Source organism: Zootoca vivipara, chromosome 7 (assembly GCF_963506605.1).
Source record: "Zootoca vivipara chromosome 7, rZooViv1.1, whole genome shotgun sequence".
Lineage (NCBI taxonomy): Eukaryota > Metazoa > Chordata > Lepidosauria > Squamata > Lacertidae > Zootoca > Zootoca vivipara.
In genome coordinates, this window is record NC_083282.1 from 74487496 (window position 1) to 74515474 (window position 27979).

Below are 27979 nucleotides of genomic sequence, written 5' to 3' on the forward strand. Positions count from 1 at the left end.
TCTCCGCTCCGGATCCGGGAGGAGGGAAGGAGAAGAGAGGAGATCGGGCGCCTCCCACCCAGCCGCACATGGCTCAGCCGGAGCGCGGGGCCAGATCGCGGGCGGCGCCTACCCCTCCAGGCATGTGTGCGCCCAACTCTGCCCGGAGCCCCTGGCCAGGGCGCAGCGGCTGAACGGCTGTGCCCGGGAGAGGCACGCACCCGCGGCTCCCTGCGGGCACCTGTGCGGAGAGGTAGGTGGGACGCTAGCTGGGATCTTCGGGGGGAGGGCGGTGTAGAAATTTAATCAATCAGTCAATCAATCAATTAATAATAGCTGCTGTTAAGAACGGAGGATGGAAGGATCGGTCTTTGCAATGGCGCGATCCTGGGCATGGTTACTCGGAAGAAAGTGCTATTGGTCAGTGATGTTTACTTCCATGTAATTGGTTCTGAGGTTGAAGGCTGGGTCTTTCTCGTGCTGGGCGTGGTGCCCCCGAGGCAGAGTTTCTGCCCCACGCCGAAGTGAAGCTCGTTCTCCCAGAGGGGACGCAAAGGTGGTCTATCTAGCCCACGCATAGGCAACCTTGGCCAGGGGTCAGCGAACATTTTCAGCAGGGGGCCGGTCCACTGTCCCTCAGGCTGTCTCCAGATGTTTTGGAACTACAACTCCCATGATCACTGAACCACTGGCCCTGTTAGCTAGGGATCATAGGAGTTGTAGTTCCAAAACATCTGGAGAGCCAAGGTTGCCTATGCCTGATCTAGCCCAATGCCTTTTTCACCCCCTTCCCGAAATTGATTTGAGCCTAGGCTCAATAGGATGCCCCCACCCCAATAACCCAATTTTAACCAGGGCTCAATCTGTCTGGTGCAAGTTGAAGGGTCTTTATGAAAAGAGTGTTGTTGAGCATGTGCAGAGTGTTTGTTCCTCCTTAGTGAGGGTGGGGAGAAGCATCTCTCACATCTATGTGGATTTAGAGTCCCGAGGTGGGATTTGCAGGCTAGTGTATGCTTTCATTAGGGTCTGAGCTGTGCTGAAGCTTTCCAAGTGGCAAACAGTGTGGTGGTAAGGTGAGATGAAACTGACAAAAGTGAGTGCCCCTGAGAACACACAAAGTGATTTTTTTACTGCAGCTAGACTACTTACCACCTGGTATTAAGGAGGTGAAGCTTCCAAGTCAGACAGCTTTGCGTCCAAGCAGATCTGCACCCCTGTAGATCTCATTTTGAGACTGACCATTGGTGATGATTTGCTTAATCTCTCTCTCCCACATGATGCCACGATCACCTGCTTTTTCTCCAGGGGGCTTTGGCAAACTTTTAAGGTTGTGGAGAGTGGGAATGGCCTGCCACAAAGTGAGAGGCTCCATGCAACTAGTTGGTAGAAGCTTATTCCCTGTAGGGAATCTGCAAGCAGGCCTCCTGTGCCCTTCCTTGGCATTCAACTTGGCACTGCCCCTTCCTCTCCTAAATGTAGTGGCCAACACGGGGCCTTTATTGGCTATTAGAAGGCATTGGTGCAGGGCCAGCTGGGAAAAACTAGATTCCCACTGCATGACAAATATGATGCGATTACTGGTACAGGAATCGGGGGGGGGGGTCTGTGTGCAGCACCATGCTTGGCCATGAAGCTCATTGGGTAACCCTGGGTCATTTGCCACCCTTGCCCTTAACATACCTCACAGGGCTGTTGTGAGGCTTAAATGTAGAGAACCTTGACCTCCTTAAGATGAGAAGTGGGGTGAGCATCTAATAAGACCTGTTTGTTGCCTGGCTTCAGGTGGTCCCATTCACATTCTCCAGAAAGCATCCTCATGTTTTGAGGGTTCAGATCACCTAGCTGCAGAGAGAGAGAGAGAGAGAGAGAGAGAGAGAGAGAGAGAGAGAGAGAGAGAGAGACTTTTTACTGTGCACACAATTCTCTCATCCCCTTGTTGGTATCTATCAAAGTGGAAGTCCTGGAGGCTTTGGCAATGGCTGGTTAGAAGATGCTCTCTGCAACAGCATTCTGCTTGAGGCTACTGCTGAGAAGCAATCCAAGCGATGGGACATTGGGCTTGGCTGTGGGGAGTGAATGCTGAAATCCTTCCTCAGCCATGACCTTCACTGATGAGGGTTTGGGACAAGTAGTGATATTGGAGCACGTGTGGCTTTTGCGGTATCTTACGTATTGATTTTTAGTGCATCCTCATCTCAAGCGTCACCGGTGCCCTTGAACAACCCACATAGATTCCCCATGGCCTGTGCCACCTTTTTGCAACCTGGAGCCCTCCAGATGTTTGCAATGACAGCTCCCATCAGTCCCAGCAAGCGCCAGATTGGCGGAAGATGGCCTGCATAGTTGCACTGTGGCGTTTGCAGCATCAGCACATGAGACCATGCAGGAAAAACCTCATGCATGTGTTTCCAGGTCCTATTTCCTGGGTTCTCTTTTGTGCCAGTGTACTGATATAGATGCACAAGAACATCCTGTGCAGGTAGCCTCCCCCTACAAAAAGGGTTTTTTCTATAAGTCTTCCCTGAGATAATGGTTGCAGAATGTTTATGGCAATTACATAGACATGGTCTTGCAAATTTCTTCGTACCTGTGTCCAAGTATCACACGGTTGCCCGAGTGGTGAGAAGGGGGAAAGCTTTAGATGGCTCATCTGTGGTGTAGGGAAGGACGAAGCTGTAGGTATAGTGAGTGCATTTTAATCTATATGCATGACTCAGTTGCTTGTTGTTGCGGCGAAGCACGCAGAAGGAACACCTTGTTGCTTCTGTCTCATCTGCACCCTGCAGTGAGGGAGGAGTGGTGTGTGGTAGCAGGAAAATAGTATGCAAGGATTAAGAAGACCCATCTTGGCCCAATCCCTGCGCTGGTCTTCCAGCAGCTGTATGTTTTTGTGTGTGTGCCTTTAATGTTCTTTTTCCCCCTCCCCCAAAAGAACTGCGTAACTACGTGTCCGCCTGAAACACCTGGGAGCCAGCTGTGTCTGGAGTGGTGTTTGACGTAAAGACCTCTGGTTCATCAGATGCTGTCTAATAGCAGCCTTACCTGTCCTTGGGAGTGACATTAAAATGCAAGAAACGTGTTTCCTGGTCTCTCGTTCCTCCTGGTCTCCTCCAATCTGCTTCATAAAGTGGTCTGATCGCTCTAGCTCGGGGCTGTTGGCTGTAAGGCTTGGGGTCTTCATGAGGCCCTTGGGGTGAGATCTCCAATGTGGCCCAAGGCAATCCATCCAAACCAGTTATTGAGACAGGAGTGCAAACATTTGGGCTGGGTTTGGTGGCCAGTCACTGTTTCTAGTGATTGCTTCCTGACCCCCAGAGGCAAGTTACACTGCATCCCTCATGGAGCCCCTGTCCAGTGAAAAGTGGGGGGCTTTAAGGGGAACTGGTGGGTGACTGGCATGTGCACCCCATTCTAGTCAGCCTACGATGCTGATGCACTCTCACACTTACCTTCCCTGTGCTGAAGAAGAAGTGTGCATGCACATGAAAGCTCATACCAATGACAATCTTAGCTGGTCTCTAAGGTGCTGCTGGAAAGAATTTTTTTATTTTGTTTCGACTACAGCAGACCAACACGGCTACCTACCTATAACTAGAACTTCCCTGTGCTGTCAGTGACTTTTTGAAAACCAGTCCATTCTTTAGACCTTTGCCTGTTGGTCTCCAGAATTAAGCTTGTGATTGCCACTGATGAAAGTATTTGAAGATCTCTGAATTGAACCAGCTTCAGAGCTAGGAAAATGAGGCTTTTACTAAGGCAGAAAGGGTGTTTTATTAATCCTCTCCTGCACTTCACTTAAAACAGCAATTCAAGTGCTCAGGATTGAAGAGAGGATGTAGTTGGCAATTTACCATTGTTTGCAAGCCACAAAGGGATGTGGAATACCATTTGCCAGGGAACAAAAACACACTCCTCTTAGGGTTTCCAGGAGGCATATGCCTGGTCTCTGTGGAACAAAATGCTTAACTAGATGGGCTTTTAGGGTTCTTCTTATGAATATGTGGTGTCCTTTGATCAGTGGGAAAGGAGAGATGCGCAGCAGAAATGTCTAGTCTGGCAGGACTGGGAGCCACACTTTCTAGTATTTTAAAGGATTTTGGAGGCAAAGCGGCAGCATGTGGCTTAGATGATGGGGACCTGATGTTCTCAGAGGGAGGAGGAACTGGTATTGTTGGTGGTGGCAATGCTAGTGAAGAACTTCGGCATGCATGTAGAAAGGTGGTGTGTTAAAGGGATTTAAAAAAAAAAACATCAAGCAGACCACAGGACGTACTGCCGTTCCTCTCCCCATCAAAAGTATGCTTTATGAACATGAAGACGTGGAATCCCATGAAATTGGCCAGAAATATAAGGATGGAGGTGACCTCCCAAGCACAGGATTTCCCTATTGGTTCACTAGGGGAAAACGTCAGTCATGGTCCTCCTTTGACCACATTCCCTTTATCTCATGGCTAGAGAGATGTTGCTGAAGCTCATAATTACCTGGCTAAGAAAACTGGTTGCCCTGCTTGTAATGAATGAATGAATGTACTGCAAATCACAATTGCTGATTCATTTCAGCAGAGGTGAGCTTCCCATAACTAGCTGAGCTGTCTGTGGCATTTCTGGCTTCTGTGGAGCTTCTTGAGTCTTTGCTTCCTCCTGCTGCAGAACATGAGGAAGTATGTGTGCACTTCAAAAGTACACTTCAAAAATGTATTTCCATAGCAAGTCATTTATCATATTTCTTCCTTAGGTTCTTCCCAGGAGGATGTGGACAGATGATTCCCATCCTTCATTAGTTAGCCAGGCTGAGGCTGGGCAGCTGTGTTATAAAACGAGTACATGTCTCACTGTCGGAAGGTGAGATCGTGGCAACACTTCAGTCAGGCTTTGGTAACCTGGTGTCCTCTGGGAGCTTCGTAAAAACATCTGGAAGGCGCCAGGTTGGCAACGGCTGGTGGAAGGGTTGGGTCTGTATTGGGGGGGGGCGACAACAACCTCACAATTGTATCCTGCCAGTTTGAACAGCTCTCACCCTGTATGAGTTTCAAGGTTTCTTGAATCAGAATCTTCTTTCCAATCAAGTTTCAAGCCTGCTTTTGGAACTGAAAGTGCTGGCGGGAGAACCTCCAACAGGAGATCAACAGAGGTCCACCTCTCTGTGGCTTATGATGCCATCAACTACCGTATTGTACCCTTCTGAATCACCTTGGTGGGATGTAGTGGCTTCATCCTCTCCTGATGAGTCAGTCCCAGAAAGTGGTGGTGGGGGACTGCATTTAGGATATGTGGTACTACAAGGTTCCATCTTATTTCCTGTTCCCTTAACGTACGTGGATTTGCTAGGAGAGGCCGTTCAGGGATTTGGACGAGGATAGGACATCATCTGCTTGCAGATAACACTGAGCAACATCTCTTGTTTGCATCTTCTGACCCTAGGGAGGCAAGATTAGAAGTCCTGAACTGGTGTCATCTTTGGATTGGATGAAGTCAAACTGAAGCTTAACCCACCCAAGACGGAGGTACTGTTGGTTTTGGGGGTTCTAGTGGTCAATATGTTTCAGACAGGATTGCACCTTCCTCTCTCTGCCCTTTTCTACACAAAATGCAGCAGGTTTGCAGTTTGGGGAGGGTCCCTGGATCAGGATCTGCTCCTTAAGCAGAATTGATAGTTATGGCCAGGAGCGTGTTTTACCAACTTGATATTTTATGCCAGCTATACTTGCAAAAGCAAATCTGGCCTTAGTTCTGTGTGTTCATGTCACCTCCAGGCTAGCTTCCTGCAGTGTGCTGTATGTGGAACTGTATGTGGAACTGTCCTTGAAGACTCTGGAAACTTCCATTGACTCAATGCAGCTGGCAGGATTCTGACTGGAGCTGTTCTATTGGGTCATATTTTATCAATCTTTCGCCAGCTGTGCTGGATACCATTCTGCTTCTAGACTCAGTTCAAGGGGCTGGTTTTGACCTTTACAACTCTAATGGCCTGGCACTAGAATCTCAATTGCCTCCCACTGTTTGATCTACCTTATTCTGGGTCAAGAGGCCCTCAGTAGTCAAACTCCCTGGTGTCAAAGGTACAGCAGGTAGAGACATGGATGATAACTTTGTAGTGGTGGTACCCAATATCTAGAACAGCTTCCTAAAAGAGGTCAGTACACATAGTCTCCTCAGTGCCTACTTTTACATGTGAATCAAAGACTATTTTTTAAAAAAATCTCAATGAGCTTCTTTAGATCTCTCCTGCTGGTCAGTTTTAAAACCCTAGCTAGGCCAAAACATTCTGCCCTCCAGCTTTCAGACTGCAGCCAAACATGAATTTGAAAATGGCCCATGACATACTTGATTCTCTAGACCTGGGATGGAGAACGTGCAGTTTTCCAGATGCTGATGGACTACAACTCCCATAATTCCTGACCATTAGCCATACTGGCTGGGGCTGTTGGGAGTCCAGCAGGTTCTCCATCCATCTAATAGACAGATCACCAGTGAGAAGCACCTTCAAAGGTCACCCAAGAGACTTATGCTGAAATTCCTCCAACCCACTTGAACTTTGGCCCTTTAAAAATACTCGGTTTCTTTGCTCTTGCTCCCTTTTATGCTTAGGTCTCCCTCTTACATTGCATCACTTCCTCTGCAAAGCTTTGGCTCAACTACAACTTCACAACAGAAACATAGCCTAAGTCCCAGCCTGCATGGTCAGTATTCAGGAATGATGGTTGTTGTAGTCAAGCAACATCTGGAGGTTAGCTAAGTGGACACAGCTACATTTGATCACTTTCATTCCTTCTCTGTCTTCTCTGCTCTCTTCCTTCCCTTCCCGTGACTAAATTAAGACTTCCATCTCTCTTGGGGGAAGGGTTGGCTCTTGGATATGCTTCTCTGTAAAGTTAGTTTCATGATGATACTATTTAAATAACACCTGATGCATTGAAAATCAGGATAAATTGTCAATTTGGCAATCATGGCTTTGGCACACAGGTTTGGTTCTTCATTGTGCCACCAGCAAATTCCTGTGCCTGTAAGATTGAAATTACCGTTCTTTAAGGGGAGGGGAAAGAAATCCAATTATTAATGTTTGCTTCAATAAGAACATGGTCCATGCAAAAGTTAATCAAAGAGCGATATTGCTACTTTGTTTGTTCTTGCAGAAATGATTGTCTTGCTTTGCTCCTACAGAAGGAGTCTGCAGAAAAATGAATAGTGCAATTAAGCTCAGAGGCTGATCGCATACATCAGCCGTGTTGCTAGACCAGCACAGAATTTGGAAGTCTGCCCTTTATATGTTGATAACCACTTATAAACATATAAGCAAGTGAAGTTCAAGGATGTAATTGCCGGTGATTTGTCCATTGCCATTGTGATTCCAGGACCTCTGCTTCAACAAGGTCTGCAGTTCTGTCACTGTAACTGATCTGTTTGAACAAAGAAAGGATTTCCTCTGCAAATGTACTGTATCCTCAATCTTCTCTGTTCCTCCTAATTTTAGTCTTGAATGGTTTGCAAACTCCCCACCCACAATAAACAAAACTGTTTGAGGCAACATCCAGGTAATTACAAGTGGCTTCAAGAAGAATGTTTAAGCCTTTGGGTCCCTTCCAACTTTACAATTCCGTGATCTTTACAATTCAATTAAAATTTACAACTTTACAATTCTAGTGGTTAACACATTACATGGCAGATGTCTGCCCCATCCCAAATTTGGGAGACGAAAAAGACCCACACTGCAGGTGCCTGGGTGCTTGGTTACCTTTTCCTCAAATGGAAATTAGACACAGACGAGTAATTTCCTGAGTCATCGATGCTCTTTTCTTTCTTCAAGGACCATGTGGTAGGTAATTAACTGCTGAAGGAGAACCCAAATATAGGAGTGTCTTCCTGAAGTTACTAGCCCAAATTCTTTCTGGATTTTATTGGCCATAACTGAGAGCAGATTCAGATTCAGAATAAGATTTTGGACTTCTTCCAATCACTTTCTTCACACTTACGGTAACAAAGCCAAAATGGAAAGTGATCTAAGACTCTTTTGTGCCACACATTGAAAACTATTATGCTAGTCAAATAGGCATGGCTCCCCCCCCCCAGAATCCTAGGAAATGTACCATATTTTTCCATGTATTTGATGAGGTTTTTTTTAATTAAAAAATCATGTAAAAAAAATGGGGTGGTCCTATACACGGATAGTGGCGTGCGGGGGGGGGGAGCTGCGGGCAGCCAGCCACCTGGTTGGTAGGCGCGCAACTCCCCCCCCCCCATACAGCTGTGGGAGGCATGCTCTAGGGAATGTTTCCCACAGCGGCATGGAGGGGAAGCTGCACCCGCCAGCCAGCTGGATGGCTGCCTGCGCTCTAGGGAGCTTCCCGCCTGCAGTGGTGGTGGGGGAGGGGCTGCCCACTTTGCCAACCCCCAGCAACGGCCCTACTAGGGTGATGGTGCATGTGCAATTCCCCCTAAAAAAGCTCACCAACTTTGGGCCACCTCCCCTCGTTTTCTTTAAATTTAGTCCCCCCAAAATAGGGGGCGTCTTATATGGGGGAAGCGTCTTATACACAGAAAAAATACGGTAGTTTGTTAAGGGTGCTGGAAGTATACACCTCACAGGGCTGCGGTTCCCAAAGTGGCTGAACATTCAATCAATCCCTCTTCCCAAGGAACTTTGGGAATTGTAACCATGAGGTGGGAGTTTCAGATGCTTTGGGGGAAGCCCCAAATGTTCAAATTGGTATGATACTGCTTTAAATGTACAATGCACATGGGGCAAGAAGGCAAGAAGGCACATGCAACATCTTGGGCTTAAGGCTCAGTTTTGGATATGTTGTTTGTTTGTTTGGATATGTTGTTTGTTTGTTAATTCAGAATGCACTTTGCTCAATCTAGCAGTGCAGACCCCAACAGTTTACCTGGGAGTAAGCCCCCATTGAACTGAATTGGACTTACTTTTAAGTAGACACCCATGGCATTGTGCTCCTGTGTATAGCAGTGGGCTTCAAGAGTGCCACTTCCAAGGAGAACGGCGAAGGACCTTTTCACCAGCCAGAATAAGCACGGTGCCGCTCTGTGGCATTCTATAGCTTCAAGAAGCGATGGAAGGAAACCTCTTTAGCTACAACTAAAGAAGCCTTCAGTTGGGCTCTGCCTGGTGATGGATGTTGCTTATTTGTTCGGGAGCCAGACATCCTTTTTCTAAAGCAGAAATCTTCCGGAGGGAGAGCATGATTTCCCGGCACTCTTGAAACTGTTAAGACATTGTTTTTTGGGAAAAGGCAGCTCTTTCTCGGAGCCCTTGTTGCTGTTGATGCTGTTGTGCTGATGCAGACCTCTTATGGACAGTCCCTGCAATGTTCCTCACACCCATCAACAAGTTTCTCTGGTGCCTATGTGACAGTCTGTGATGATTTAATCTAATTGTTTTAATAAGTCACAGATTCTGCTCTCCCTTAACAGGATAGTTCCAGCAGCAAATGTTCCTTTAGGTTTTTTTGTTTGTTTTTGTTTTCTTCAGCAAGGCTACCTGCCCCCAACATAAAGAGTATTTTTATTTATTTTATTTTGGATTTGGGAGGATGTTGTTTTGAGATTGTAACCCAGCTGCCTCTTTGAATACTTTCAAGCATCCTTGCAAAGGCTTGACAGTGGTACCTCTGGTTAAGAACTTAATTCATTCCGGAGGTCCGTTCTTAACCTGAAACTGTTCTTAACCTGAAGCACCACTTTAGCTAATGGGGCCTCCTGCTGCCGCTGTGCCGCCACCACGCAATTTATGTTCTCATCCTGAGGTAAAGTTCTTAACCCGAGGTACTACTTCCAGGTTAGCAGAGTCTGTAACCTGAAGCGTTTGTAACCCGAAGCGTTTGTAACCCGAGGTACCACTGTATATGAACAAAGGCTTCTTTCACCAGAACTTGGCCAAGCCACATGAATGGGACTGTGGTAATTTCTCATTGTCTTTTTAAAACTTAAAAGCAATTGGGGGGAAAGCAATTTCCACTTAGTTCAATGTATTTTGGGGAGTGGGTGCTTTAGTCCTTTACCGCTGTGCCATTTTATTGGTCAACTCCCTTCCTTAGAAAGATCATAGTGGGGGTCTTTGGAGCTGTTGGTCCTTCTTCTCTTTAGTAAGGAAGGTGCTAATAGTGGACTAACCCTTTGCCGGCCACTCCCCCCCCCCTAATTCACAAGCCCTTGGCATCACTGTTGTCTAACTTGGTGGGGAGCAGTACCAGCGACGCTGCATAAGTCACAGCGGGAATGTACCTTTTGGAAAATTCAGTTGCGCAGCCATGATAATGCCACTGCTCTCTTCCCAGTTGAAGGAGAGGTGCTGCCTTCTCAGATGCTTAATAATTAACAGATATTTCTTGATCTCAGCTGATGCCCTTCACACAAGAGTTGTGGGTTGCTGGGGCAGAAGCGCTGCAGCGCAGAAGTATCGGCAGCGTTGCTTTGAAGCCACTGAGCTGAGCAATATTAAACTTGCTGTCTGAAGGAATTTTTGAGCAGGGAGAGTCTTCCCATACCAAGCAAACTCGTGGGTCTCCTCATAGGAAACTGCCTTTGTACCAAGTCAGACATCCGATCCATCTAGCTCAGGATAATCCAGGGTTTCAGACCTAGTGACCATCCGCATGAAGACTAGATGCTTTCTACCACTGAACTTTGACCAGTGCTGACAGAGATGGGATCAAAACAGACCCTTTGTGAGGTGAGAGCAGGCATCCCCAAACTGTGGCCCTCCAGATGTTTTGGCCTACAACTCCCATGATCCCTAGCTAACAGGACCAGTGGTTGGGGAAGATGGGAATTGTAGTCCAAAACATCTGGAGGGCCAAAGTTTGGGGATGCCTGGGTGAGAGGGTGGTATTGGCATGCTTGGAGGGAACCAGAAGTTGGTATAAGTGCAATCTTAAAAGAACAGAAAGCAAGTCTAATGCAGTAAAAAAACAAAAAAACAAACAACCCTTCCCCCCCCCAAAACACACAGCCCAATGAGAACTGAGTATGCTTACAGTAGTTAATTGGGGCAAATTGAAAAGAAAAATGGAAAATGGGAAGGGGGAGACAGGACCTGCTTGAGCTCATTTCAGCTTGCATCCATAGCTGGCTGTTGCTCTGGACAGACCTTTTAATGGTTAGGATGCACTGCAACTTTTTATTGCAGGTTGCATGTGAGAGTGAATGAGAGATCAGACAGATTCTTGGCCCAGAATAGTGTTTGCAGCATTGTCCCAGCTGGATTTCTTAGCCCATCCTTGAAGTGAGCCTGCAGTGCATTATCCTGCCTAGGGAACAATCAGTGCTTCTCGCCAGACTAGAAAAGTAAAGGTAAAGGACCCCTGGATGGTCCAGTCAAAGCCAACTATTGGGTTGTGGTGCTCATCTCACTTTCAGGCCGAGGGAGCTGGTGTTTGTCCACAGACAGCTTTGGAACACCTTCTAATACAGTAACTTTATTCCAGATGACAGCCGCCCCCTGTCATCCTGACTAGCTCCTCACCCAGCGTCAGCACGAGCAGCGAGTCAGGAGAAAGGAATGAGGATGTGAGCGGGGTGGAGAGAGGGCTCTGGCAGGCATCTGAGCCCAAGCCCCGCTAAGAAAGAGGGTCAGGGGAAGAGGAGTCTGGAGATATGTCAGACACAGGGCCGCCAGAAGGGAGACCGTTCCATCCGACGTCCGAATTGAGGTGTGCGCCCACCCGTAGGGCCAGGGGGCGGCGCTTTGGGGTGCCCAGGCTTTTATGCTGGTCAAGAACCCGGAAGAAGCCATTGCGGGGTTCTGACATGGACTGGCAGTCGTGCTTGCTGAGATCTTTGCACTGTAAATAATATGCACAATAAAACCTTGAAAGACAAGACAGAGTGGAGCGTCTTTACTCAAGAGTAGCCGCAGACGCCTTTGGCACCACCTTCGAAACCCTCTTGTGTGTTAAGAATGACAAAGGGGAGCTCTCTAGGTAATTCTACCACCCTCGGAAGTTTGGGGAGGCAGAAACAGCCCAGGAGAAGCCTGTGGAATTCTCTCTCCACAGAGGTGCATCTGGCACCCTAATTGTGTAGCCCAGGCTTCCTCAAACTCGGCCCTGCAGATGTTTTGAGACTACAATTCCCATCATCCCTGACCACTGGTCCTGCTAGCTATGGATCAAGAGAGTTGTAGGCCAAAAACATCTGGAGGGCTGAGTTTGAGGATGCCTGGTGTAGCCTTTGTTGTATGCCAAAAGTGCACCTCTTTACAATAGCCTTTTCACCCTTTTTCACAAATCTCATATATGTATGTATGTATGGGTATTTGTATAAGTGTGTATATACGTATCCTACCCTGTGTGTCTGATTGTGAATTGGTTTAACTCATTTTGATATTGAATTTTGATATTGTAGTGATCTGCGCTAGTAACTTAGACTTCGCCTGCTCAATCTATTTCTGTACTGGCTGCAGGGAAAGTTTGTATGTTTGTGTTTGAATGGGTTTTGTACATGGATGGAATTGAATGGGAAATGTGTACGCTTATTTTGACTCTGCTCACCACTGATGATGTTGTTATTTCTAATTTATTACCTGCTTTTAGCTCTAAGGTCCCAAGGCAGGCTACCACATTAAAACACAGTATTAAAAGCAGTTTAAAACAACTTACGAACCATTCTGTCCTGTGGCTGTCACAATGTTGTTACTTGCTAATGCTACATGCTTTGAGAATTCTACATGCTGTGAGAAGCAAGCTAGAATGTGCATATTGTGGAATTTGGGGATCCAGATTTCCTTGCATTGTCTGGTCTCTGGATGAGTCAGGTTGTCATTAGGATGAAACTGAGCAATGGTGTAAACGGTTCTCCTTCTTGCTATGTAGGCAAATGCCTCCTTTCTTCACATAAAAGCTGAGTAAGTGGTGATGGGGAGGGGGAGAAATGGCTGTCCCAGTCAGCGCTCATCTTGTGCTGAGCCTGTTTGATTCTGTAGATGTTCTCCAAAAGATGGGTGGCATCAGAGAAGGAATGTTTTCTTCTCTGCTCCCTTCAGCTGTGCAAAATACCATCTGGAGGGGTGGCTCAGCGCAGCTTATGGGTTGCCGCTTACTTTGCGGGTGAGTCATCCTTTGCCTGCTGCGTAGAGTTTTGCCACCTCCTTTGCAGACAAAATTGCTTATACTTTGCTCAGTTTAGGAGCTGCTATTTTGAATACGGAGCTGGAGTTTGATGGATGAGAAGGCTAATTTTTTACTTGCTTATCGGAACCTAGTTACAGGTGGGTAGCTGTGTTGGTCTGCCGTAGTCGAAACAAAATAAAAAAGATTCCATCCAGTAGTACCTTAGAGGCCAACTAAGTTTGTCATTGGTATGAGCTTTCGTGTGCATACACACTTCTTCAGAATTTATGGGAACCTGTTTGAGTTAGTGCTGCCTGATGACAAAGACAATGTGTTGGATGATGTGAGCTACTGACTGTTTCCATCCATGAGAAATTCAGTACTTGTTCAAAGCTATAGTTTTTGGCACGTTTCACAGCCTCCCCTCTCTTGGGTGAGGTCATCTGGTTTGGGCATACAGATGAATGGCGCACGTACCATAGAAACGGATTATTCATCTTGGATTGAATAGTTGAGATGCTTCCAGACTGCCACACTTTTGCACATCTCTCTCATTGATCTTATTGCAGTAAGCGGGCATCTTAGAACCCATCACAGTGCATGAGGGCACATTGCAATAAATAGCAATGACTAAGTAGCACTTTGGAGCCAGAAATCTGTTCTCCTCAACAACAACAACAACAACAACAACAACAACTTTTCACAGTAAGAAAAGTGACATGGGAGGGAGCTGTCGGACCATTGGTCCATCTAGGTTTGCATTATCTACACCAGGCATCCCCAAACTGTGGCCCTCCAGATGTTTTGGCCTACAACTCCCATGATCCCTAGCTAACAGGACCAGTGGTTGGGGAAGATGGGAATTGTAGTCCAAAACATCTGGAGGGCCGAAGTTTGGGGATGCCTGATCTACACTGATTGGAAGAGACTCTCCAAAATTTCAGATGGGACATTCCCAGAGATCGACCCTGGGACCTTCTCCATGAAAAGTAGATGCTCTACCACTGACCTGCAGCCTTTTCCCCCAGTGAACAGAAAACCACAGTGGAAAATGCAGGATAACAACCAATCGACTGTGACATTTTGTTCTCTCAATGCAGTTTGTTAAAAACGGTATGCACTCAGTGAAGTAGTTTCCCTTAGAAACTATATTGAAATAGATCCTTGTTGCGGGAATGTACTGATTTTCGGAAGAGGGGAAAACACCATCAGATTGAAAATGCAACACATATTCTGTCAAAGATTTATAAAATCATCTTAGGTTGTTTTTTTGTGTGTGTGTGAGGAAGAACAAGTTAAGCAATAGATGATGAAATGGGAACATGACTTACGCATTTCCTTACTGTTTGATATCTGCTCTGAGTACCTGTGCCTAAGAGTAATTTATTTCTCTCCGTAAATGAATTAGCAAGAGAATGGTATTGAAGTGATGACACATTGCCAAAAAACACCGTACATTTAGCAAGGTAAATTGGAAATGTCTCAAAGGATGGCGGAAACTATATCTGAGTGTGGAGAAATTGTCCAAAGCAAGGTTAAAGATAAGGGATAAAAGGTAAAGGGACCCCTGACCATTAGGTCCAGTTGTGACCAACTCTGGGGTTGCGGCACTCACATTGCGTTATTGGCCGAGGGAGCCGGCGTACAGCTTCTAGGTCATGTGGCCAGCATGACAAAGCCGCTTCTGGCGAACCAGAGCAGCACACGGAAACACCGTTTACTTTCCCGCTGGAGCGGTACCTATTTATCTACTTGCACTTTGACATGCTTTCGAACTGCTAGGTTGGCAGGAGCTGGGACCGAGCAATGGGAGCTCACCCCGCTGCGGGGATTCGAACTGCCGAATTTCTGATTGGTAAGCCCTAGGCTCTGTGGTTTAACCCACAGCGCCACCCGTGTCCCTAAAGATAAGGGATAAGATAGAGCAAATAGGACACAATAAGCTGGAGTTGGATACTATACTCTTCTTCTTATGTTTTGCAAGGTGTCTGCCAATGAATTGGCAAGACATTATTTATATGTTTGTAATAGCTAGACTATTGTCTTATTCATTCAGAAGAATGTATGTGGACCTGAAACTCTGTCAATGGAAGCCCTGCTCAAGGACTTCCGGTTGCACAACAGGGCTCCCTCTCCTCTCCTCTCTCCTTTTCTCCCACTGCCCCCCCCCCCCAAGATTGGTTTGGGGAAGTCAGGAGAACTCACAGAACAGCGTGCAGGGGATGAGGGTGGGATCGTTTCATCTGGCAAGCTGGAAGGCATGGGCAGATGGAATCATTGGAAGAGTGCTCCATTGACTTCCACCCAAGGTGTATAAGTTGGGGAGACCCTGCTGTCAGCTTTCTTGTCTCTGTCCGCTGCATCCTCAACCTTCTTGCATTGACCAGGAAGGTGTGAAGGAAGCTTCGAAGCACATCTAGTTCGATATGGAAAGATAGGGGTGGAGTGGGTGCCTAGCATGCATGACCACTTTGGGGGCAGGGACCAACACCAGCATGCACAATATGCACTGTATATTCATGAAGACATTGAGGAGGCTCATGTTTTATGTGAACAAAGTGGAGAACATCAATCATTCCTGCCCCCAAGGAATGGGACCGTAAAGTCTGAAGTTATGTTCAAACTAACTAGTAAGAATGAGAATCAAGGAGGGAAGACAAAGGTGAAACAGGTTTTTAGTGAATTTCACAAACTGACTTGTCTAAAGTCAGTGGCTATCAGACTGCAACAGGTTCTCCTCCCTTGACCTCACTACAAAATATGCTTTGGATTGCTGCTGTACTCCAGCAGAAACCCAGTGTCTTATATAAAATCTCTCTCTCTCTCTGACTTGTTTACAGGCCAAATTAGCCCCAGCTCTGCTGATCATGGTCAACAAGACCTTAAACTATTGGGATCCCAATTTTGAGGATGAGGTCATCAACATCAACGTTGGGGGCCTGAGAAGAAGGCTGAGCTCGAGCGCCCTCTCCAAGTTCCCCGACACTCGCCTTGGGCGCTTGCTCTCTTGCGACTCAGAGGAGTCCATCTTGCAGCTGTGTGACGACTATGACGTGAGTGCCCGGGAATTCTACTTTGACCGCAACCCTGGCTTCTTCCTTTATGTGCTCCACTTCTACCAGACAGGCAAGCTGCATGTTATGGACGAGCTGTGCGTCTTCTCCTTTTGCCAAGAGATCGAGTACTGGGGCATCAACGAGTTCTTCCTGGACTCCTGCTGCAGCTACCGCTACCACGAGCGGAAGCTGGAGAGCCGCCACCACAACTGGGATGAAGAAAGCGAGGTCAGCAGTGTGGACATGTCTCCGGACGAGATCTCGGATTTCAACCATGACCTACTTCGCTACAGCACCCTGCGCTGCGGCAATGTGCGCAAGCGCCTCTGGCTCACCATGGAGAACCCGGGCTACTCCATCCCAAGCAAGCTCTTCAGCTTTGTGTCCATCAGCGTTGTGTTGGCCTCCATCGCTAGCATGTGCATCCACAGCATGCCGGAGTACCAGGAGCCTGACGAGGAAGGCATCTTGAAGGACGACACGGTGCTGGAGAACCTGGAGTACTTTTGCATCTCCTGGTTCACCTTTGAAGTGACGGCCCGTTTGCTGCTAGCGCCAAACTTGAGGAAGTTCTTCAAGCACCCCTTGAACCTGATTGACATCGTCTCGGTGGTGCCTTTCTACTTCAGCCTTCTGGTGGAAGTGACCGCGGGGAGCGACTCGGAGCTGGGCAACCTGAGCAAGGTGGTGCAGGTGTTTCGCCTCATGAGGATATTCCGGGTGCTGAAGCTGGCGAGGCATTCGACGGGTCTGAGGTCCTTAGGAGCCACCTTGAAGGTAAGCCTGTCATGGGGTGGCTTGGGCTTCCTGGGATGTTGAAGGTTCTCGGGGCCCAAATTGGACATTGGTTTCAAGCCATAGTATGCAGCTGCATATCTTGCTCTATGTTTTCCTTGAAGAATTTATGGGCGCAATGGGATTCTTACTGGGAAAGTGGTGGCTGGGGGGGTTTATCTTAAACCTCTCCTTACTCTGCCCATGCGCTGTTCTGAAATTCTTCAGACCCCACCCCTAGCACGGCACATGGAGAAGGAGCGAGGGGAAAGCTGCAATGAACAGGCAGAAGTCCTTTTTCAGGGCTACTGATGACGGGCTTGGTTAGTCAAATCCCATCCCAAGTGTTGGTCCTGACCTTTAAAACTCTAAACAGGTAAAAAGTAAAGGTAAGGTAAAGGACCCCTGGATGGTTAAGTCCAGTCAAAGGCAACTATGGGGTTGCGGCGCTCATCTCGCTTTAGGCTGAGGGTGCCAGTGTTTATCTGCAGACAGCTTTCCAGGTCATGTGGCCAGCATGACTAAGCCGCTTCTGGTGCAACGGAACACTGTGATGGATACCAGAGCGCACAGAAATGGTGTTTACCTTCCTGCTACCTTCCTTGCACTGGCATGCTTTCAAACTGCTAGGTTGCCAGGAGCTGGGACAGAGAAACAGGAGCTCACCCCGTTGCATGGATTCGAACCACTGACCTTTTGATCAGCAAGCCCAAGAGGCTCAGTGGTTTAGACCACAGCACCACTTTGAACAATTGGAGGCCCAGTTGCTTAAAAGGCTTCCAATACCTGTATGAACCTGCCAGAGCACTAAAAGCAGCTGGCGAGACCTTGCTTGTATGTCAGCCAGGAAGGAAGGCTAGGCTAGGAGTCGGGAACTTTTTGGTGGCGGCCCCACACTCTTGGAACTCCACCCCATAAGAAATCCCCACATCTTTCAGTTGGGAATAGATTGTGTGCTTCCTGTGTGCTGCCGATGTGTCACTTTTACTACTTTAATGCTGTACATGTGTTTTATACCTGCTTTTTATCAGATACCATATGCTGCCTTAGCAAAATACTGCATTTCAAAATGTGGCTAGTAAGTCTGTTAGATAAATAAATGTAAATAGACAGGCTGGGCTTCTGTGTCCTGCAAAGCTTCCTGATGTTTTGCAGAGGTGGTTTCAAAGCCTTTGAACTAAGTAACATATATCCAAGTAGTAGTATTTTTTTTCTTGATCCTGTTCCTTACGTTCAGACATTTACTTCCCTGGTGCAAAATTTTGGATTTTGGAAAGGAGGAAAAATACCGTCTCTGCTGTCCTAAACCATCTGGCCTAATTACGGACCCCTTGAAATTTCCAGGCGATTCCCTAGAATGTTTTCCTTGCTCAGTGGAGCATAGCTCTTCATAATTTGCGATCCTCCTGCCAGCCAGCCTTAGGCTGACCTGCAAGAGCTGGCATTTGTCTGACACCAGAAGGAGTTTTCAGGCTGGCTGGCTGGCTGGCTGCATCTGCATGAGTGGCTGTCTGAGCAAGTGGCAGAGATGGGATCTCCTGTAGTGTAGCGGGTGTTTATCTGTGGGTTCTGCTGGGGTTTTCTACTCTTGTTCTCAAAGGGCCTCCCATATTGTAATGAGAACAGGCAAGACTCTGCAAGAAGATGAATCGTTCCGTTTCAGCCTTGCAGGGAGCGGCCCAAAAGTGACCTCACCAAGCACAGGACCAAGGGATATGCATGTATTTATTCAGCAGGCTTTATATATACCACTTAATCATCAAAACCTCTAAACTGTTTGCATAAAATGGCCATTAAAATGACCAATACAATCATATGCTGAAAACAAGTTTACTTATTCCTCCCCCACAAAATGTATGAAGTCAGCTGTTTTAAAAATATGCATTGTAAAATAGGATTACATATAAAAATGCATGTCAAATGGGTATCTGGGTATGCTTGCTTACACCAAAAAGTTTTTAGCAGGTGCTGAAAGCAGTACAGTGAAGGTGCCTGGTTAATATCAGTGGGCAGGGAGTTCCAAAGCTTAGGTGCTGCCACACTGAAGGATCAGGAAGGAACATTATGTGGCACTTGTAAAAGTGCCATTTCGCAGACTGAAGTGGTTGAGGGGGCCAATATATATGGGGTAAGGCAATCCTCTAGCTGGTCCTAAGATATTACGTAGTGAAGAGCATGCTATTTATTATGTAGTGAATTTGCTGCAGAATTTTACACAGCTGAATGGGTTTGCCAGGATTCAGACCTTTGATCATCTTGGCTGCCCTCCTCTGCACGCATTCCAGCTTGTCAACATCCTTCTTAAATTGTGGTCCCCAGAATTGGACAAAGTATTCCGGGTGTGGTCTGACCAAGGCAGAATAGAGTGGTACTGTTACTTCCCTTGATCCAGACACTATATTTTTGTTGATGCAGAGTACAATAGCATTAGCTGCTAAGGTCATTTCGAATCCTGCTTCTGTCTTCTGCAGCATTAGCTACCCCTCCCAGTTTGGTGTCATCTGCAGATTTGATGAGCACCCCCTCAATTCCTTCATCCAAGTTGTTTATAAAGATGTTGAACAACAATGGGCCCAGAACAGAACCCTGTGGCCACCCCACTTGTCATTTTTCCCAGGGTGATGAGGAACTGTTAATGAGTACTCGTTGGGTTCAGTCAGTCAACCAGCTACAAATATACCTAACAGTTACTTCGTTCAACCCACATTTTACCAGCTTCCTTGCAAGAATGTCATGGGGGACTTTGTCAAAAGCCTTATTAAAATCAAGAGACACTATGTTCACAGAGTTCCCTCGATCCACCAAGCTTATAATTCTGTCCAAAAAAAGAAAGAAATGAGATTTGTCTGGCATAACTTGTTTTTGAGAAACCCAGGCTGGGTCTTAGTAATAACAGCATTCTTTTTTAAGTGCTTGCAGACCGACGGTTGAATTTTCTGTTCTAGGACCTTTCCTGGTATTGATGTCAAACTTATTTAGTCTAGAGAGTTGGTTCCACTGTCAAACAGCTCTTACTGTCAGAAAGTTCTTCCTGATGTTCAGTCAGAATCTCCTTTCTTGTAACAGTGGTTCTAGTCCAGGCATAGGCAACCTGGGCTCTCCAGATGTTTTGGAACTACAACTCCCATGATCCCTAGCTAACAGAGCCAGTGGTCAGGGATCATGGGAGTTGTAGTTCTAAAACATCTGGAGAGCCTAGGTTGCCTATGCCTGTTCTAGTCTTACCCCCCAGAGCAGGGGTAAGTTTGTTCCCTCTTCCATGTGACAACTCTTAAGATATTTGAAGTTGGTGATCAAATCTCCTCTCAGTCTCCTCTAATCCAGGCTTTTAAAAAAATAAATAAATCATTTTTATTGGTTTTACAAATACAAAGTACAAATTAACACAAATGAGTAAAAACATATCTGTATAGAGAGATTCTCTGAATCTCGAGACTTCCCCCCATTCCCTACATGGGGTCTCATTTTAAGGATCTGCAACTGCATGTTTGTGCGTATTCAATTTTTATATCAAACCATATTGTCTATAGTATTTTTTTACACCACAAGTGAGTCAAAATCCTGCTCTTGTTTCCATTTGCTTACAGTGGTCTCCTAGGTAACTTATAAATTTTCCCATTCTTTTATAAAGTTTTTATCCTCTTGGTTTCTGAGTTTTCCAGTCAGCTTGGCCATCTCGCCATAGGCCAACAGCTTGGTTTTCCATTCTTCTCCCTTCTTGGTTGCAGAAACCTGGTTGTGTAGTTCTCTTCCCAAGGAGAAGGATGCTTATATTGCTGTCATTTAGGCATGAAATGAACACACCCAGAGAGAGCACTGCTGTTTCTGAAAGGGTTACCTGCTTCCAGTTTTATTCAATGTGTGGTGTAGTGGTTAAAAGCGGTAGACTCCTAATCTGGGGAACCGGGTTCACGTCTCCGCTTCTCCACATGCAGCTGCTGGGTGACCTTGGGCTAGTCACACTTCTCTGAAGTCTCTCAGCCTCACCCACCTCACAGAGTGTCTGTTGTGGGGGAGGAAGGGAAAGGAGAACGTTAGCCACTTTGAGACTCCTTCGGGTAGTGATAAAGCGGGATATCAAATCCAAACTCTTCTTGAAGTTTACTTCATTGTTGTATTGTTCTGGCGGTTCCCTTGCTGCGAGAAGCCACGTTACAGGGAACCAGGCAGAGGGCCTTCTCAGCAGTGGCCCCCGCCCTGTGGAACGCCCTCCCACCAGATGTCAAAGAGAAAAACAACTACCAGACTTTTAGAAGACATCTGAAGGCAGCCCTGTTTAGGGAAGCTTTTAATGTTTATTAGATTTTTGTATTTTAATGTTCTGTTGGAAGCCACCCAGAGTGGCTGGGGAAACCCAGCCAGATGGGCAGGGTATAAATAATAAATTATTATTATTATTGTTATTATTATTATTGTATATTAAGGTCATCCACCCTGGGGGTGTTTTATATTTAGTGGTCAAATGTAACATACCTGACCAAGTTCGACCCTAGTTCCTACAGAAGGTGGGGAGCCTTGATGCAAATCAAGCATAAGCCCTGGAAGCAGGAAACCACCTATTTTGGGACATTGGGACCAAGGGACAGGAGGGTAGTGATGCTGCAACAAGGAGGAGACACAGCATAAGTGGAGCTCCTGTTTGGAAGTATATTTCTCATCATTGCTTTGTGCTGTAAGCATAGTTTGTTTTATTGCTTCACCCCGCTGCCTCCCCTGCTCACGCAGCCAGCAAAGTGAGAGGCCAGAAGTAAACGTAATGGCTGCTGTAAGAAGATGAAAATGTGTTATTGATCCAGAAACCTGGGACCCATTACCTCCAAGTGTAAATTGCACCCAGATATCTTTGTCTAGTTTTTCCTTTTTATGAGCTACCACCTTCCTTGCTGGTAGGATGAAGTTCCTATTCCCTAACTTAGTTTTCTCCCCCAGCATTTTCACGCTCTCTGCTCCCCCCCCCCACACACCATCTTTGGTTGCACTTGGATCAGCTGCCTCTCTCTCTCTATTTTGACAGTTTCATTTTGAGTCTGACTGTCACTATGCTGTTGTCCCAGCCTGTCTGTCAATTGTGTCCCTGCCTATAAATAACCGGCTCTGACAGATCTTGTTCTGCTCATGTCACGTGACTCTGGGTTAGTCCTCCTCGCTGCTTCTTCTGCTTGGCAATGGCGAGAGGGACTTCCATTCCCCCACCTGACACGCCTGAGTGAAAAATGCACATCTCTGACGTTGACGGATGGACTCGTCATCTTTTGACAGCAACACATGGGTCATTCAGTGTAAGCAGCAGTTCCAGCTGTAGTCAGCCGGTCAGTTGTGATCCTTCTTTATGCCGTAGAGCAAATACTGAGCAGCACAATCCATTTCTTGGGCTCCATTTTGAAGACATAAGAGGGGTGTGCTGGAGAATTGCCAACATATAAAGACTGATGCAAAGGCCTTTGATGAACGGCTTGGAGTTCACAAAGATCCTGCCTGAGGATTGAGAGGAGAGAACTCTTGCCCTTCACAAGAGATGCCTACAGGAAACATTTCAAGGCTGCCCACTCTATGCCCACCCTTCAACCTTGACCACATTTGTACCATATTTTTAAAGCAGTATGATGTCACTTTAAACAGTCATGGCTCCCCCCCTAAAGAATTCTGGGAGCTGCGTTTCCCCCCCCCCCAACCCCCCAGAGCTGATGGGGGGGGAGCAGGGGGGAAGCCCTGCTATGCTAGAGGGAGCCTTTGTGTTGGCTTCCACCAGTGGAACTGCTTAGTTGAATGAGCAGCCACCCCCCCTCCATCCCTGAACATCTTTTGCTATCCAAGAGGGTAGGTTTGCTAGCTGACAAGGCTTCAGTCATGCCTATAATCATGTCTCTAAAAAGGAGAACTTCATCTGACACATTTCTGCAAGTTAAAGACTGTTGATATTGATGTTTTGGTCTTTTATTATTATTAGGTGGGATCAATCGGGCACATCCTGGCAGCACAATGATTTACACTTGCACAATGGAGCTTCCATGTACACCCCATGCCCTCTGCAAGTTCGGGAAATCAATTGTGGGGGGGAGGAATGGGGTAAGTTCTGTTGCGCAAGTGCACTGTTAGGATGCATTAGCTGGATATACCGGTAATTATTATTTATTAATTCATATACCGCTTAATTGCCAAGGTGGCTTCTAAGCAGTTTACAAGTATATTAAAAAATCCATTATAAAAATATTAACACACATAATTGAAAGAGGTGTGTGTGTGAGAGAGAGACAGAGAAGGAAGTATGGCAGTCCCAGCTTGACTCAGAAACTGGAAATGCTCCGTTTTGACCCCTTCTCTGAGATTTGGCACTGGATATTGGCTCTCTCTGTTATGCCAACATAGTCACCTGCTAGGATTGCCAAAACCAATTTGGAAAAAGGAGGAGCTTTGGTAAAATGCAGCTTCTACTGTGTCACAAGCCTTTCACCAACTGGGGATTTATTATTATTATTATTATTTGCCCATCTACCCTTCTGAAAAATTGCATAGAGCCAAATCCTGCTTGAAGCCCCTCGCACCAGCAACCTCCTTGATCTTCCCTGTGGCTGAGTTGGCATCACATCCAGACGCGTCTTCTGGCATTGCATGAGCCTCCCCCTCCCCTTTTCAAGTCCCTGCTCTGCACTCTGCGAAAGGGAGGAGAGTGACAGATATTTATTTGCCATCAGGAAATCAATCTCCTCCCTGGCAAACATTGCAGACACCAGATGGGTGTTTGTCTCGGGTGAATGCAAACCCCGAATGCCTAACATACGGCTGGCAGTGGTGCCAATCTGGAGTCCAGCACCGTCTACACCCTGAGAGGCAGGCCGGCAGCACCAGGACCAGATTCTTGATGGCCCTTCAGAGAAGCTGCGCTGGGAGCTGGAGAAACACCAAGGGCAGCAAAGGCTGCCTGACCCTTGAGGTTCTATTTGCATTAGTCACAGGAGGGGTGGTGGTCAGCAAAGCATCTTGATTCTTATTCCGAGAGCTGTTAAGAAGCATATTAATCCAGGAAGGCGCCTGGACCCTAGATAAACAGATATTGAGCTGGTGGCACTGGGAGCAAGGGTGTTTATGTGTTTTTAGCACCTCCTTCCAAGGCTTCAATCCTTCATAAAGTAAGAGAGCCATGAATCTCACCAGTCAATAACAGGTTCAGCACACTGTGCTGAGTTCAGTAGGGTTTACTCCCAGGTAAATGGGTGTAGGATTATTCTGCAAAATGAGACGTTCTACAAACAGTTCGAATGGCAGCAAAAATCACCTGCTTGCAATTTAGTTGGTCCATCTGCAATACAAATGGCTCTCCCACCCTACCCCATTATGAATTGAGAGGGGGGGGGGAGAAATGAGAACATAATATTTTAATATAATGATTCTGAGCGGCACAAGAAAAAAACAAACCTGTAACAAGCTATTTCAAATGTTGCAGCTGTGAAATATTAAGAGGTTGCAAATTGGATACAGTGCAAGCACACCTAACTGTGTCTGCATTGCAAGCTCTCTAAGTCTCATATTATTAGTGTTTTAACGAGTATGTATTAAAGTTATTGGTTGCTTTTTTTGCCATAGCAGCTTAAAACGCTTTGCAGTGTTTTAAGCCAACCATCGCCATACGTACTTTAAAGCCAGCTTTAAAAAGCACTCTTAAAGATGATTCTGGGTTTTTTTTAAGTGAGATTAAAACATCTCATCCATGCAACAAGACCATAGATCATTAAAAGCCAGAGGCCTGACGGAAAAAAAGTTGTGGCTTGGCACACAAAGATATGTAATGACGGCACCAAGCGAGCTTCTCTGGGGAGACTATTCCACAAGCAGGAAGTCACAACTGCAAAGGCCAGTTCTCATGGAAGGGGCACACAAAGGAGGGCCTCAGATGATGATCGCAGAGGTATTGGCTGTGGCATAGGCATCGATATCTTGTCGCTGTGTTGCACAACTGCTCTGAAAATCATCCAAGAAATATGTTGGTTTGTTTGTTTAATGGTAATGGAGACAGCCTACGCTACGCATTCCCAGGGGTCTGTGTTTCCCTCAACATTAATGCAGGGGAGGTGCGTAGGGACAAAACAGTGGGAGGGGTACTAAACCCGGGTCAGTTTGCATTTCTTAGTACAGTACAGAAAGTATTGATCTGATGTGTAGTGATCTTTCCTACTCTAATTAATTCAAGAGGGTCCTGGAAGCTTCTCTGTGTGAAATAAACAAGCAGAAGGTTCATGGTGCTTGGGTTATTCCTTCAGAGAAGATGAGTATAGCTGGCTTAAACTGGTTCTCTTATCTCTTCTGTCAAGGTCATGCTGACAATAATAAGAGGCCAGAAGGAGCCTGGGTTTTACTTTCTCTTTCTCTCTCTCTCTCTTTCTTTCCTTCTTTATTGCTTTTTATTGAATCTTAAATTAGTTATTCATACACACATTCCATTCACTCATTAACATATATTGTACACATATAAAAACCAAACAATAACAATATTTCTACACAAGTGACTTCCCACCACCTCAGTGCGGCTTCTTCTGTCGTCTTTCTCTTTTCAACTGTGTTGTTTTCCCTTATTGCCTTTCTAATACAGTGGTACCTCGGTTTATGAACACAATTGGTTCCGGAAGTCTGTTCATAAACTGAAGCGTTCATAAACTGAAGCGAACTTTTCCATTGAAAGTAATGGAAAGTGGATTAATCCGTTCCAGATGGGTCCGCGGCGTTCATAAACCGAAAATTCATAAACCGAGGTGTTCATAAACCGAGGTTCCACTGTACATAATATATCTTATCTATCTGATCTTTACTTTGCAAAAATTTAGTTGAAACATATCAAGGGTTTTATTTGAGAACCATTTTTTTCCCAGATGATCTTTTACACATTCTCTTTTCTCAGATAATCTTTTGCGCATTACTTTCTCTTTCTGTCTCTTTTCCTTCTGGTGTGGTGTTCTGTATATAGTGTTAAGGTTTAGTCTTATTATAAGTTATTGTAATATTAAGTTAAGTCTGCTGCAAATGGATTTCTTACGGACAGTGCCAATCCTGAATGTATTAGATTTGTGACCATTATGCTCATTTGCCTTCAGTGGCAGTAAAGCTCTGCTGGATGAAATACAATTGCCTCTGGTCTATTTTTTTTTTTTTTAGAATCCTGCAACGTGTTTAAGCTTTAATCCAGCTAACTATGCGTTGGAATCTACTCTGGATCAATATTGAGTAGAATTCCATGACAACCCTTCCCATCCTCTGATTCTTCTGCTCCAGTGCCCTCCCAGGCAGATCCTGGACTGCAGCTGTTTCCCATTTTCACTGAGCACTGGGTGTGCTGCCTGGGGCTAGTGGTGGGTGGAATCCACTGATCCTCCCACCCCTCCTTTAGCAAGTGCAGGATTAGAAGACTATTGATTGAGGCAACTTGTAGTTCCACCCTAAGTAGGTTCATGGCACTTGTTATCTGAGTTCCCACATGATACAAAGAGGGATGTCCCTGTCTTAAGAGGGGGTGGGCAGGACCCAACCAGCTTCTCAGGGAGCAGAAAAGCCAAGAAGGTCCCCATGACCTTCCCTCCCTCTAAGAATCTCTTTATTCCCAGTTGTACACTGTTGCTGCCCATTCCCACGATCTTTTCTATTCTCCTTTTCAGCACAGCTACAGAGAAGTGGGAATCCTACTCCTGTACTTGGCCGTTGGGGTGTCCGTTTTCTCCGGAGTGGCCTACACAGCTGAAAGGGAAGAAGATGTTGGCTTTGATACCATCCCCGCCTGCTGGTGGTGGGGGACAGTGAGCATGACCACCGTCGGCTACGGAGATGTTGTGCCAGTGACAGTGGCCGGCAAGCTGGCTGCTTCCGGCTGCATTCTGGGCGGGATTTTGGTGGTGGCGTTGCCCATCACCATCATCTTCAACAAGTTCTCCCACTTCTACCGCCAGCAGAAGGCTCTCGAGGCTGCTGTGCGGAACAGTGATAAGAAGGAACCGGAGGACTCCGAGAATTACCCAAGCCAAGAGTCAGAGTTTTGCAGTGAGGCCTACCAGAGAGACGATGACTTTACCAGAAACATACTTCCAGTCCATTGAGATGGACAGGGAATCAGGGACTTCAATTCTGGCACCAGGCTTTCAGGCAAGGAGCTTGTGAGATGGTCGCAGGAGCAAGTATCTCTGCCATCGTGGGCCCATTAGTTATCAGTGACCTGTTGCAGAATCACTTGCCTGCTGAGCCAATGCAGGATACCAACTCACCTTAGGCATCTGGATTTCCAGTATTTTGCCCAAGACGCTATACACTGTGACTGACTCGACCCTCTACCCACCAAGGGACCGTTGGAGCCAAATGGCCAAACTGCTATGCTTCTTGATGCAGTCCATATCTCATCCCTCCAGAGCAGCAAAAGAGGGTAGCTTTACCATTATCAGCACTTTTTAAGGTCCTTGCAGGGGTGTGTGAGTGGGAAAAATGCTATTAGCAACCCTCAGGTATAACCGACAGGCAGGGGAGCAAGGCATCCTGGCTGGATTGGAAATGCAAGACTAGAATCATAGCAAATAATAGATAAATGGTGCAATCATTTTTAAAGGCTCTTTTTTTCATTTTAGGCATTCAGCAGCCATCCCAGTAACAACCACCATGTCCTTAGTTCAGATACAACCAAATGCTCTCCACTGTCTGTCAAGTTGTCAATACACAACATTATCCGCCCCCCCCCCCCAAATTCTGGGCTCTGAAGACCAGATTATGATTCTGCTTCAGGTGTTGCCAAAGAGACCAGATAACGGTTGCAAAGTCTATCCTGAGTTTCTGTGACAAAGTGTTGTTTGTGGCTTATGAGATTTATAGAAGAAAGAACCTCCTGACTCCCTTGATAAATGTCTGTCCAACAAAGACAGTGGAGACTTATCAGTGGATGCAGAAGAATTAAACAGATTTGAAGCTGATGAAGGAAAACAAGGCAGGGTGGTGTGGTGTGGGAGAATTGTGATACCGTGATGTGCTGAATAAAGGTTGGAGTACATCACGGGGTGGGTGGGGCTGCTACTTAGTGCCTCATGGCCAATTCTCCACCCCAGCCCTTAGTGTTTTAGAATGAAGTGGATGCTTTTTCTACAACTA

General features: G+C 46.3%; 1 protein-coding gene across 2 annotated transcripts; it reads left to right on the forward strand.

The window, feature by feature from the left end:
- On the forward strand, nucleotides 1-27507 carry KCNS1 (potassium voltage-gated channel modifier subfamily S member 1). 2 transcript variants are annotated; one of them, XM_035122826.2, is made up of 3 exons: nucleotides 1-232; nucleotides 15881-16873; nucleotides 26512-27507. In XM_035122826.2, the coding sequence occupies exons 2-3, from the start codon at nucleotides 15908-15910 to the stop codon at nucleotides 26944-26946; spliced, it is 1401 nt and encodes a 466-aa protein (XP_034978717.1). In that variant the 5' UTR covers nucleotides 1-232; nucleotides 15881-15907; the 3' UTR covers nucleotides 26947-27507. The 2 variants fall into 2 exon arrangements, with proteins under 2 accessions (XP_034978717.1, XP_060133258.1); XM_060277275.1 differs by lacking the exon at nucleotides 1-232 and adding an exon at nucleotides 5425-5483.
- Nucleotides 27508-27979: the final 472 nt, after the last annotated feature.